The sequence below is a fragment of the Symphodus melops genome (assembly GCF_947650265.1).
Source record: "Symphodus melops genome assembly, chromosome: 1".
Classification (NCBI taxonomy): domain Eukaryota; kingdom Metazoa; phylum Chordata; class Actinopteri; order Labriformes; family Labridae; genus Symphodus; species Symphodus melops.
Window position 1 is genome coordinate 3,617,948 of NC_136691.1, and position 14,187 is coordinate 3,632,134.

Sequence of the window (14,187 nt, forward strand, 5' to 3'; positions counted from 1 at the left end):
ATCTGTAAAGATTATCCCGCTGAACAAAACAGCGACGCATCAGAAACGTGTGTTTGACACAGAGCTTATTTTCTGCAATGATCCAAAATCCAATGCAAAAATCCCATAGGCGGATTTTCGAAGGAACCACCGGCGCCATTTTTTCGGGTTGGCCTACAAAAATACGTCATTACTACGCCAGTCTATAGCGAGTGGAAGTGCACGCTTTACCTTTCAACGTCATGACGTCACCAGCGAAGTAGCGTGACAGTACAAGAATGTACATACCAGAATCCATTCCTTAAGCAGTGGGGATGTGTTGCAAGTCAGACTGCTGGTTCGGTTTAGGACAGGTAGTCTAGGAGGGGCCAAAGACAACTATTCTAACTTCTCCCAATCCCAGAGCACTCGCACTAGTTAAACCCTCTGGACTTAAGTGTTTAATATTGCCTTGTGCGAGTGCGCCCTAAAGAACAGTTCAGTATTTTTATGCAATTTGAACATTTCGGCACACATACAAGGAAGTAAAAAAAAAAAATTAACTGCTGATTTTCAGTCTCTACATTGGTGTCTGGCAGATGACTGTGCTCTCGTCTTTTTTGGTGACGTCCTTGTGACTCGTGTAGGTTCCCTTCTCGATGGGTGGCGTGGGGCTCTTGTGTTCGTTGTACTCCACTATGGGGTAAGTGATGACGGTCAGAACCAGCACACCCAGGAGGATGTAGAGTTTATACTCCAGACATATGAAGGTGCTGTAGGCGAAGGCGATAACGAAACCAAGCGACTCCCACATTCTGTAGTTGGCGAAGGCTGCCTCTTTATGCCGAGGAAACAGGATTCCGTAAAGAGCTGCAGGACAGAGAAAGAAAAAAAATGGCAGATTGAATCTTGCAATTTATAAAATGCAGCTACGACTATCGTCAGCAATCGTCTACATTTATGTTTGCCTCTGGGAACGTTTTAGGCACTACAGTGCGGACTTAGTCAAGACCTCTTTGGCCCTGCGACACATTGCTTACAGTCCAACAGAGAACTTGTGAAATATGTCTGCGATATAAATGTGGTGTCATTTCTTGGTTCATTACATTCGTCCGAGAATTGCCTGTTCGTCTGTTTCTGGTGAGTCACAGTTTGACTGTAAATAGTAACACAGAGGCTTCACTGATTGTCTCGTTGGTAACTTGTGGGTCTTTGGTTTTGCTGAAATGTGCTGCAGTGTATAGATAAACTTGTAACAAAAACATCATGGTGCAGAGATGTAAAAAGTCAAGCTTTGTCATGTCTGTCCTTAAGAGGACAAATAAACAACTTCTAAAATCTTTGTTTTTGAACGGAGGTCAGATGATCATTTCTGATGCGTTCCAGGAAGTTGGGAAATCCAAACGCTGATTGACTGTCGTGACTTTATAGAGATGGATGAGTTTTTAAACTGGTGCAGTGTTGCCAACTTCTCAATGAGGAAAGCAGCTATTGGCTGTTCAAGAAGTCGCTAAATGACGGCATTGCCTAATTTGCATAAATGACAATTTGCATGTTATTGTAGTGGACACTCTCGGAGAGATGAAGAAGTTCGTAGGAGAGACAAAAAGACACTGAATATGTTTAGTACTTTTTTCTGTTTACTCTTGTTTTGTTTTGTTTGTTTTGTGTTTATGCCACTGAAGTAGGCAATCACTTCTCTCAATAAAATGATTTGTAAAGTTGCCAGATTTAGAGAGAAAGTCGCCAACTTGGCCACACTGAACAGGCGTCAACCTACGATTGAAGCTGGGATGTCAGTATGGAAGATTGTTTTCCAATCTGCTTCTTTTCTCTGTTCAGCTATTTTTATGCAAGTTTTGTAACAAGTTTTGTTGCTGTTTGAATTTCTTACCATTGGTTTGCGTCTGCCAGATAGCGTCCGCCATTCCCCACAGAGCAGGAAACACAAAAAACACAGGGAGCTGGTCAGGATGAGGCCTCCAGTATAAGAGACTGATGATACAGCAGAAGTTGGAAGCCGCAGCTGAAAGTGGACAAAAGAAAATACAATCAAACATCACTCAGTCAGAATTCTCTTTCGTGATGCTTTTGAGGTAACTCTCAAAATTGAATAAAGAATGATCCTTTATCTGTACGATTTTTTTTTCTTCATTTGAATTCAACGAAGGTTTTTACCCAGTGCGAACAGTGTGCCTCTCCCCGTGTAGCGAGCGAGTCTCCCGAAGAGAAACGAGCAAACAGAATTCGTCGCTCCGAAACACATCATGACAAAGCCAACGTAGTGGATCCCCAGCGCACATGTGGCGTAGTTCTGCAAGAGAGACAGCATGCATTTAGGAAATATACACATGACACATCTCATGTCTGACTAGAAAAATAAATCGACTTCCTAATTGTCCATTTTTATGGTAACGTAGGCGACATTGTTCAGACGAGGAATGAGAACATGCAGAGTTTCAACCTCTTAAAACTTTGTAATTGTGAAATTGTTTGTAAGGAGGGCCCTGCTAAATCTGACCACACCGTTAACTATTTAGTATTTATTATCATAAGAGGAAGTTTAACCCAAGATAAAATGCCACAATGCACCTTGGTGTACTCCCCAGAGAGGAAGCTCTGCTCGAAGCCGCTGTACATGGTGAGCGGGATGAGGGTGACCAGCCTCCAGTCCTTCAGCAGTCTGAACGTGGCCAGAAACGTTTGACAGAAAGGCTCCCTATTCACCCGAAACTCACTGGTCTGCTCCTGGTCGATGTTGTCCAGAAACACTGCGACTATCAGGATGGCCAGCACACCGACGCCTAACAAGGAAACACAACACTGAGGGTTAGGAATAGTTTAAAGTATCATGTGGTTGGTATATAGAGATACCAAGATATGAGGGGGGGAAACAGGTTTAGTTTACCAGTTCTAGTTTTACTCAGTTTTCTGGTTATGCTGCATGTTTATTAAGTTTTCTTGCAACTTTACAACGGAGTAAAGAGGATCGAATAAAACACCGCAGCGTCTGTAAACGTCCCTTTAAAAGGATGACTATTATACTCACTTTAACCATCGATTGTCATGAGTCAGTCTGGGACACTAATTGAGTAGCGTTTTGAGATGTGTAGCTCAAAAACCTCCTTAGTTATCTAACAGTGGCGTCGGCAAAATCCCTAATTTCAGCTTCTGCCTGATTCGGTTCATTTCAGCCGCTGTCTCTTTATGAAACCTCCTGTTTCTCTTAAAGAGTACATGAATGGTTCGATCTGTCGGTCTCTGTTGTGAAGCTGAAGCTGAACTGTGTTCATACCGATGTAGCATCCGAGGAGCGTCCACACCAGCTTCTGAGCAGGTCTGGTTGTGGTGGAGTTTGTGGAGAGGTCGAGGCCGCAGTCTGCAGCTCCGCAGGTTTGCAGCTGGTCCTCGGGGATGTCAGCTGTCAGGACGAAATACAAAAAAAGATTTCACTGAGTCAGAGTTACACGATCAGACTCTCCAGCCACAGCACTGCGACGTAAATGAAGCCAGAGATGGTTGCCGTCTTTGGGTCACCAGACTTCCTGATTAAAATTGTATTTATTTATTTCACTTTCAAGACAAAATGTCCCACTAAACTGATGTCTACAACCAGGGATGGAAATAGTAATCATGAGGCAGTGAAAAGTCTATTCAAAAAGGTGCAAAGGTTCACATCGGTACTCTGAAAAAGGAATCGCAATAATATCGTGAGCGCTGTACCATGTTACCATGGCAACCACAGAGACCAAACCGTAACATATACGCGAGTTGCAAGAGAGCCAGAGATTTTCCGAGGTGTGTTGGTGTTTTCAGGGGGGGGAAATTGAAGGAATCTGTTTCTATCATTTTTCTTTGTTTTTATTTTGTCAAATAAATCGTGTGAATCGTTATGTCCCTCGTCTACAATGATTCTAAAATCCGTACATTTATGCCTGTAGGCCCATCACATCATGATGAAAGCTACCTCAGGACACACGTACAAATAATGAGTTGTTAAAAAAATACACTTTGTGGACTAAAACGTGCATGTTTGAGTTTCTCTCTGGATCGACATGCAGTCAGGAAAACGAATCTTTAAAAATCCACTTTTGTGTGTTTCTGCCTCCTTCATCATTATCGGAGCGGTGGAATTTAGAGGTTTAGACTTCTTGATGAAGGCTTTGGACCTAAATGCCCAAAACTTTTTTTATTTTTTATTTATTTGATTGTTTAATAAAGATTGGCTTGTGAGAATATTTTACTGGATATAACATTCCCAAACAACAAATCTCATCAGAAGCTAATTCAGTGTATCCTGTGTAATTAAATTGTGTAAATGTTGCTGATAAAACATAAACATGAAATCCTACAATAATCTCTGTGCCAACAGAGTCAAGGAAACAAAAACATGAAAAAGCTTTGTCATGTAGTTCTTTCAAGAAATGCACGTTTACAAGTTTGTGTCATCGTCTGAACTGATAAGCTGAAGAGCATTAACAGCAATAAAATGATGACAGTAAACTTCATCCCCGGCTCACACACCCTGCCGTCTTCGCCTCGAAACGAAAACCCATAAAAATAAACCGGTTAGACTTTGTTCGCTCTTGCCCTGTCAAAGGAGGAACTTGTGTTGTGTTTAAACATGGTACATACTGGTGTTTAAAATAAGACTTTGGACATACTGTACCTCTTCTCGTTGAGACAATAAATAATTAAACGTGTTGCACACTCAGGGACTTCAACGCTCACTTGGGTTTTATAGTAATCCCTTTGACTTAATTCTCAAGAAGTACCGAAACACGAGCACATCGATTCAAATCACATCTGCTGCCCCAAAAGGGTCCCGAAGGTCTGTCATGGTAGCCGCCAAGACAAGACACGTCCTGTTACAAACTGTCTCTGGTTTTGATAAGTGCAGGAAATATTTCAGTACTCATATTTAGCTTTAGTAAACACTTATTTAAATTATTTTAAATATAAACATTTTAATAAAACGTCCACATTCTTACATTGTCCTGTTGAGTTCATCCCATTATAGTCCTCTGTATTGATCCCCTCCTACTTTGAAATTGCATTTATGTTACTATTTTATTCGGTTTTTGACTTTTTTTTTATTCTGTAGCAACGAGTGAATTTCCCCATTGGGGATCAATAAAGTTACATCTTATCTTATCTTATCTTATCTTATTTTACTTTGAAGGATGATCAAGAACAAACTCTTTAAACCAGCTAAGCACAGTGTCATAGTTTAGTTTTATGTTTTTATTTATTTCAGAGTTTTGAGTTATGTTTTATTATTCCCTAATTTTACCCGTTTTCTTCATTTAGTATTTCCTGTTTTCTTGTGTAATGTCCTCTCCTTGTGTTTCTTCAGCGTTCCATGTTTTACTTTGAAGTTCCCAGTGTTGTCTTGTTTCCTGCCTCTCTGTGTTTCCCTCCTGTCTTGATTACTCTGATTAGTCTCACCTGTGTCCATTTAGTTTCTTACCCTCTGTGTCAGTTCGTTGTGCGTCTCTGGTCGTCTGTAGTTTTTTTTTTTCATGTTCCCGTGTTACCTTGTGTGCTTCCTGTTTTCTTCTTTTCGATTTGCTGGATTTAGTTCGAGTAAGTTTTTTGGTTATTTTGTCTTTCGTTTAAATAGATCTTTTCGTCTTGCTGCATTTTGGTCTGCCGCCGTGTTTTTCAACACTTGAACGTAGCACACACACTTGTCTGGACACACCCCTGTGTCGAAGTATATATTTAGAATAGAAGTTCATTAATGTAGAGCCTGTTTAACAAACCTTTGTTTACTGGGTTAGAAAGTCTCAATGCATTAAGACATGCATTGACTCTAGATAATGTTCATACTCAGTACAGACGCACGTCGCTCACAGGTCTTCATTGTGTCTTTTTTCATTGGCGTCCCCCTACCTATACTGCTGTCCTGTCCGAAGATGAGCGATGACATGAGGTTTCCCCACACGGCCGAGGACTGGAAGATGAAGAAGAAGATGCCAAAGTATTGGTTGATGACGTCCGAGCCCTTCTTGCCGTCTTTAGCGGCCTGCAAGTTCCCTGAGATGGTGAGGTAGGCGCATTTAGCCGACCACAGTGGAGAGCCGCCCAAACCCAGGATCACTGAGGTGGGGATCAGGGTGTACCTAGACAGGACGGCCAATCATTTAAACTTTGGATGTTAAGGTTAAACACAAATATAGAAAGAGCAGAGACATGCACAGATATAAAGGTGGTCAGAGGCTCAAAATAAAAGGGGGCACCCGACCCTGTGGAAACGTCACAAACCAATCAGCCTCTATATGCCTGATGACGGGAAAAGGGTTAATCGATTACCAGCCAGGTAGGATGTTCCCGACAGAGTAGGAGACGTAGCACGCCATGCCCACCACGATGGTCCATTTACAGCCGAGGTTTTTGATCATGATGGGCGGCAGGAACATGGAGGAGATGATGATGGAGGCGTAGATGACGCTCAGAGACGCCACGCCCATCCCCTGCGCCGCATTCAGGCTGCTCTGCACGCACACACACACACACACACACACGAAGGACTATTACTATTTTATCCTTAAAGACTTCTTTGAAGAATTTTGATCACCTTACTCTCTTGGACGAAAGACAAAGGCAAAAAACCCTCAAGATTTTCAGACATTAAATGGCTGCATTTTAAGTTTCCCTGAAACGTGAAGTTTGATTTTCTCTGCAAAAAACTCAAATCTAAGCAAAGTGTATTTTGTCAGTTTTCTAATTGTCATTTTTCTCAGGTTAATAAGCCACAAATCTTCACTAAGTTTCTTAAAATTAGATTTAATGTCTTATTTCAGGAAACGTGAGTGAAACTTGTTTTCCCTGCAGGCAAAACATTTTTTTATCACCTTTAACATCTCAACAAAAAAAAGAAAAAAGAGGTTGATCCGGACACTATTTTAAAAATCCAACATCAACCTGTAGGGAACTTCTAACAACAATCATTGTTTATTTCACGCTCGGAGAAATAGTTTTTATTTCTGAAACATTTCATTTACTTTCGATTAAAATTCATGGAAGACGAAAAAATACTGAAACTACACAAAACTCCTGAAAATGTAACCTGAATTTACTGTCGCTCCATGAATTTAAAAAGGAGTACATTCACTTTATTCCTCATATTTTAGACGTTATAGTTTAACATTAAAGCTGCACTATGTAGATTTGGTGGTGAAGAGAGATAATTATCTGTTATACTTTTTGAACTGAAAACACAAACCTTATTCAAAGAAAAAAAAAGGAATATTTAAAGGCTGTTGGGAGCTAAAAAAGCTTCCAGGAGTCACTGATGTGGACCCACCACTGTAACTTCTTTTGTAGCATTTTATATCCAAACAGTTTTTCCAGGGAGCAAATTTTCCTCTAATGACAATTTGTGAACATATAGCACAGAATCTGTACACTCCCCTGACTTTAACGTTTCTCTACCAAAACTGAATGGTGCACATTTAAATAAGTATTTGGTTCAAAGTGTCTCTTAGGAACGACTGTATGTCGTGGATTTAACTCTTAAACCTACCTGTAAGCTCTGCAGGCCTCCATACGCTGTAAACAGAGACAGAAACCCGACAGACACCACCAGTATGTTCTTGAAGTTGCGGCTGATCATGGCTGCCACACGAAGGAGAAAAAAAAAGAAGAAGAAAGACAGAAAGACCTTAATATAGAGTTATATGTAGTTTATGTCTTCATACAGCAGCTGTTCAAGTCAACTGAAGTTATCTCTCGTGTGTGTGATAAAGTTGTTCGCTGCCGAGAACAAAGTCCAGCCCGGTGACACACACATGGTTTTTTGCAGATCGTTACTCAGAGGATCTCTTATAATCAGACTTCCAAACAGCCTCCCATAAGTCAGAATTGTCTGAACCTATCAAGTTAAACGACTTCCTTTAAATCATTAAAGATGTTTGGACCATGAATCCCTTCTTCCTTCTAGGTTTTTAGACATATTTTAAACATTTCTAGTGTTTTTTTTTTAATCACAGTTTTATAGTCGTATGTTTAAAGTCTAGGCTGGACAGTAGTTGACAGTTTTTAGAAGTATACGTTTAACTTACAGTCACACCCACACAGCAAAGGTTTACTGCACATTACAGCCGATCTTGTTCCTTATGACGGGAGCAGGATCAACATTATAAACACTCATATAACAAAAACAAAGTGATTCTGCAGCCGGCTGTCTCTGCTGTACTTTAAAGGAAACATTCGGGCCTTTAATAACCTTTAATCAAACTCAGACATGCTCTTTGCTGTGGTGGCGTTCAACACATGGTAGAGTAGATGGGAAATACTTATTTTTTTCCTGTCAGATCATGGCGAAACGGGCCTTACTCGCTGTTTTTGAGGCTTCGCTGCCGTGAAAAGATAAAGAGTGTGTTTGAACCTGAATGAGAACATGTTGAGATCAGTTCCTTCAAATGAAATATTCATCTACAGCTAATTAACCTATTATTGATTATTAATAAGGTTATGATAAGATCAGCTACCTGCAAAAATTAGATTAAATTGTTTACTATGAGAACTTTATCTCGTGATTATTGAATTTGTCCATTTACCCTGGACTGTATTTTGCCTGTATTTGATGGATCAGATGTTGGATAGAGTAAAGACATCAGGGAGAGCAAAAAGGGGAATTACATGTGGGGAAAGAAATAAAGGCCGGACTTGAGCCCAGGTCGCCCACTTGAAGGACCAAAGCCTTCATACATTGGGCGCAACTTAACCACTAGGCCAACTTCTATCCCGCTGTCGTACCTGGACAAAGTTTCTGAAGATCATGGGATTTACACAAACCCCTGTTTTAGAGGGGCTGTTGGAAATACAATAGGACCTATAGGGAACCATAGGGTACTCCACACACACAAAAGAAGAAGAAGAAAATAGTCCTTATGTACCAAAGCTGACTAAATTAAAAGTAAGGGTATCAATAAACTTCAAATGAAAGTGTTTGATTTGATGGTGTAAGACTTACGAAGTCGAAAGAGATCGGAGCGTCATTTGTTTCCTTCAGGAAAGTTTGAATCAGTATTTTTATTTTCCTGCTACTGCAGGCTGTGCTGTCACTAAAAGCATCAGATCAAAATAGTTGAAAGTGGAATTTGGACTTTCCTTGGAACTTCATTTTACAACTGAGGACGTCATCAATTAGTTGAGTCATGAGGTACAGAAAAAAAAATCTGTTTTTGACCAATCAGAGCGGTTTAAAATTTCGGGACACATTTTTCTGTACCTGACCTTTCGAAGTAGACAATGGAGGCATTCAGACCAGACAAGTCTAGGACAGTCAAATTGTGTTATGAGGAGTATGTAACAGTAAAATACCATGTGTGTGTGTGTGTGTGTGTGTGTGTGTGTGTGTTTTTAAGAGCTATAAAATAGCTAGGCAGTGAGTAATCAAAGATGACTGATCGATATGACTGCTTGGCTGTCAATCATGGTCATAAATCACCGTAAGCATAAAGTGATTGTGGCTAAGACAATCATGTGCTTCTCCTGTCTTTGGATCTGTTAACATTGGATATTATAGCGATTGTGTATCTGGATTAGCTATACCATCAAGTTGATGACTTGAAGGTAAATATAACAATAAAGGTGTTAAATGTTATCTGACATGAGTTTATACTTGTTGACAGAAACTTGAGTGTGACTCCAGAGTTGGGCCGTGGTTTTATCAGATTTATTATTTTATTGACGTCCCCACCCTGCTGTTGACGCTCAATGTGACGCGTCCCATTCTAATTTCAAATACATGTAGATTACATCATCCTGAGTTTAACAACCAAAGACAAACAAACAAAACACAGTTTGTTTGTTTTTCTGACCTCATGAAAAGTTCAGAGGAAACTCGTGTCAGCCGCTCGTATCCACAATCTGATATCGATCACGATCTTAAGTGACGGTTGGCACAAAGATTTGTTTGTAAATCAGATTCTCTGTTTAATCAGCATCGTGCAGTCGCTATAAGAGCATCCCTGATAATCATGTCACCGCTGACTAATGCAGCGGTGACATGATTATCTTTTATTTACTGCTTGTGCATGGTTTGAGGGTGTGGGTAGATAATTGTATTCATTGATTTTCTGTCTATTACGACATGATTGTGCTACATCTTTGTGTGTAGCCAAGAATTATTCAGCACAGTGGTTTTACAGTAGCTCAAATATAGTCAACTATGCAATCTCTCACTATAAATGGGTGACTTTTGAACTTGAATTTCTCCAAATTGATCCAGTAAAAATGCTTGATGTTGAGTTTGCTTGCAGTCTAATATGTGTAGAATTCAAAAATGTTATCCATAGCCAAGAATTATTCAGCAAAGTGGTTTTACAGTAGCTCAAATATAGTCAACTATGCAATCTCTCACTATAAATGTGAGAGATGTAGAACAGATGTTATTATTATTAATAATAATAATAATAATAATAGATGCCTGAAGTGGTATTTACTAGACGGAGAGTCCACCCTGATGCAGCAGTCTCAGGCATACATGATGCTGTGTACAAAAAACTAAATCTTGCAGATTTTGGCCTCATTCACTTTGGGGATCAGGCACAAGTCTAAAATTCATAACCTGCTAAAAACTCTTTAATCTGCAGTATGTTCATCTAGTAGGATAATTTTAGACACCCGGAAGAGTAGAATATCTTATATTGTCTTACTGAAGGTTTGCTCCTGATCCCCCATTCATCCATCAGGCCGCCTATTCTTTATTGAGTTATTACTTTGACCAACAGGGGGAGCCAGAGTCCGCACATTAAAGTTTGGTGCACATGATCTGGATTGTGTTCAACCTTCAACCTACGCATAATCTGGTCGTGAAAGCGCTCTCTTTGTCCTCATTGTTTCTTTATGGCGGTTTAAGTCGGGAGGACTTTATCTTGAAACCATTTAGAAATCATTACAAGGCTTCTTTTACCTTCTCCTCCCTCTGCCAAATGTGAATCATATAAATTAGTAAAATGAAGCCCAAAAGTACAAGGCTACACTATAATGGGATGTAAATTCATTTATAATGTCCTTTAAGTGTTGACAGATCTTCTAACCTCATCCTGCAAGACCTCTCCTTAACTTTCAGACTAAAAGTTAAAACAGCCCAAACCTCAACACAGGGACCGACTACAGAAGCGTTTAATATGTGAAGATGGAAACTTAACCTTCAGACCCGTCCTGCACAAACAGTCACTCTGCATTCAAAGATGAGTTTATGTTTGCATTGTTCAATCCGGTTTGCATTTTTTCCAAACAAATGATGGATGACAACTGAAGAAGTTGCTATATAAGTCAAAGTCAAGGTACTGGACATACAGAAAGATGGAAAGAAACGTTTCTCTCAGAACCAAGCTAGGTAGAAAAAGATTTTAGAAATATACAGTGATGCAAAACACCAAAGAAAAAAACAGATACACAAAAGTATGAGGTCACGTGCAAAGATCGTGCATCCAAAAAACCAACAAATATGCGTGAATCTGAGCCGTTCAAAATCTCAAATCTTAGATTTCCTGACAACTGACTTTGTGCTGCAAAAAGCAGGCGAACACACATCTGCCGCTGTCTGTCAGTCAAGTTAATTAAACCCAGATGTTGCACACAGTCGCATGCAAAACATAAACATGGGATTCCTGCCAGCGTTCCCAAAAGGACTCAAAGTAAATGGGAAAAAAATGTAAACAAAATTATTTCTTCAATTAGACAAAAAAAAGAAGAGGAACAACAGATCTGAGACAGAAGTGAGGTTAGAGTTTAAAGTCATCGCTAAGGTCTACTAATCAGTCTTTAAATCTGCCAGGAGCCAATGAAAGACGGCGGTTATGTGGCGCCAGTGGTTACTGCGCGCACCCTTGTACGGAGGCTGTCGTCCTCCAAGTGGCCGACCCGAGTTTGAGTCAAACCTCTGGAACCTTTCCAGAATGTCGTCCCCCCACTCGCTCCATCTCAGACGTCTGGCTCCGCCCACTTTTGAAGATGTGCAGTAATACAGGTGTGTCATACAGTATGCGTTGCAGTGACGCCTCGTGACTGAAATATTACTCTTAGGTTTGTAAACACAGGCAGATGTCCTCAGGATGTCGATGTGCAGCTCGAACTACAATCACTGGAGTTCCCCATCAAGTGCAATCAAAGTAAATACAGTTCAACACTGAAATATCAGAACACAGCAAACACACGTCACAGACACGATGAGTGTGTGAGTGCTCGACATTCCTGTTAAACGGCCAAAGTGGAAGTTGTTCAAAGACAGCGAGCGAGCTGAATGCAGTCAGAGAGAGCAGGCGTCTGATTGGTCGGTTTGATTTTAAGTTCTCCTTCGTATTTATTGGATAAACAAATGGACCAATGAGGATTCATCTCTCTTCCTCTCCCTCTCTTTTTCTCACACACACACACACACACACACGCACACACACACACAGAGTCAGACCCTGAGGTGGAAGAATTACAGGTATTAGAGCAGCAGACAGACAGGTATGTCTGCTCTGCTTCAGATATGAGATGAAGGCTCGGGGCACTTTAATAATACCGTGTGTGTTTTGTTTGTGTGTGTGTGTGTGTGTGTGTCTGTCTGAGAAGGAGAGAGCAACTGGAGGACTCTCACACGAAAACAGAAGAACAACATGTGTTAGCGTCAATCATTAACTGTTTCTAAGTTATTACTACAACACGCCTTTTCAACACGTAGAGTGTAAGTGCTGAAGGAGCTTTATTTTTTTGTACACACTGACAATAATACAGAATATGTTCAAAACAAGCAGCTACATCAAGTGTTGAAAGATGAAGCCAAGGTGGGACTGCAATACACCTCAGGACCTCGAAGATCCACACAAAGAAAGCTCCCACATTTAAAGGGCAATTTAAAAAAAAAAAGAAGAAAAAAAAAAAGAAATAATAATAATTATTGTTGGCTGCCTTTAGTACAGAGACAGTGACTAATGTTGGAATTCAGGAAGAGAAAAAGTGGGCAAAGGAGCCACAGGTTGGACTGCTCATCTCTGAAGCAGATCTTTGATCTACTGTAGACCCACAGTGCTGAAGGCAAACAAAAAGGGGACTTTAGGTTTGTTGACTTCTTATTACGCTTTAGCTCATAGTTAAGTATTATCATAACATACAAAATACGCGTTTCATAAAAACTTGGCCGATTACGACTTCAATCCTTGTTCGGAAATTGCAGAATAAGTGAAAAGCTTTGGTCTTTTTTTTTTGTGTCTTTTGATGCTTTCTGGTAAAGGGAGACTAATGCTTCATCCAATCCTCTGAGGGAGAGATTCAGGACTCCAGATTGAGCCAGGTCACACTCTCTAATCCCAGACCCCTACCTGCCTCCCTGCCTGCTGTGGAGTCATGGGAAAAAAAGTCTCTCACACGCACTTGCCCTGTTTCTCCCTCTCTCTCTCTCTCACACACACACACACACACACACACACACACTTTGCTCTCTTTTCTCACCCAATCCTGCGGCTCTCTCGCCCTAAATCCCCGCTGGAATCTCAGACCTGTGTGTGAACCGACTGACTCTGACGCATGCAAGGCTGATACTGGGCCTTTTGGATTGAAGATGCCGACAGACCAAAGATCTTTGAATCTTTCTGTGTAGTGTGTACTGCATAAAAAGCATCTGTGCACTTGAATTATTTCCTGGCATCTTTTTCATATTGACAGGTTTTCTTTTTAATTTTGAGCAGGGTTATCAAATGACACATATCGAGTAAAGCTTGGCTCTCCTTCATCCTATACTCTTGCAGTGACACTCTGTCATATTACCTCTAGAGACAACGTCCTAGAGTAGACAGGGTCGTCGGCGTTCCCTTACATGGTGGCAGGGCGTACGGTCAGAGAGCGAAGGGGTTCACTTGAAGGAAAAAGAAAAAGAAAAAAAAAAAAAAAGATGTTTGAGCTCTCTCAGTGAAACATTCACTAGATAAGAGAGAGTGTGTTTAGTCCTGCCAGCATTTGTTTCCACGGCTTGTTTACAGTACACATCGGGCTTATCGAGTTCTTGAAGTGCATTCCTTTCAGGGAGAAGAATGAAGAGAGGAAAGGGCAAAGGTCAGAGGTTACAGTTAAAGGTGAAGGAGGGAAAAGGAAGGCGGCAGAAGAACAGACGGCTCAGACGTCCCTGACTTCCTTCCTGCCTGCGACACTGTACAGTTTAAAGATGATGTCAGAAAAAGTATTTTACTCTCCAGAATGAAAACAACAGACTTTAATGAAGTGACTCTGTCT

The 14,187-nt window shown here is 40.6% G+C and overlaps 1 protein-coding gene and 1 long non-coding RNA gene across 2 annotated transcripts in view; one reads left to right on the plus strand and one right to left on the minus strand.

Moving 5' to 3' along the window:
- unc93a (unc-93 homolog A) lies at nucleotides 1–7,950 on the minus strand. The gene is made up of 8 exons (XM_079359038.1): nucleotides 7,487–7,950; nucleotides 6,274–6,455; nucleotides 5,854–6,083; nucleotides 3,254–3,379; nucleotides 2,551–2,762; nucleotides 2,137–2,272; nucleotides 1,853–1,984; nucleotides 1–828 (listed from the first exon to the last, which is right to left on the minus strand). Exons 1-8 carry the CDS (start codon nucleotides 7,574–7,576, stop codon nucleotides 539–541), a joined length of 1,398 nt encoding a protein of 465 aa, XP_079215164.1. The 5' UTR covers nucleotides 7,577–7,950; the 3' UTR covers nucleotides 1–538.
- The window catches only part of LOC306821032, a 26,443-nt gene continuing 17,744 nt past the window's right edge, over nucleotides 5,489–14,187 (plus strand). Inside the window, exons 1-2 of the long non-coding RNA XR_013778743.1 lie at nucleotides 5,489–5,544; nucleotides 5,877–6,010. This is a non-coding gene — a long non-coding RNA (uncharacterized lncRNA). The remainder of the gene's footprint in view (nucleotides 5,545–5,876; nucleotides 6,011–14,187) is intronic.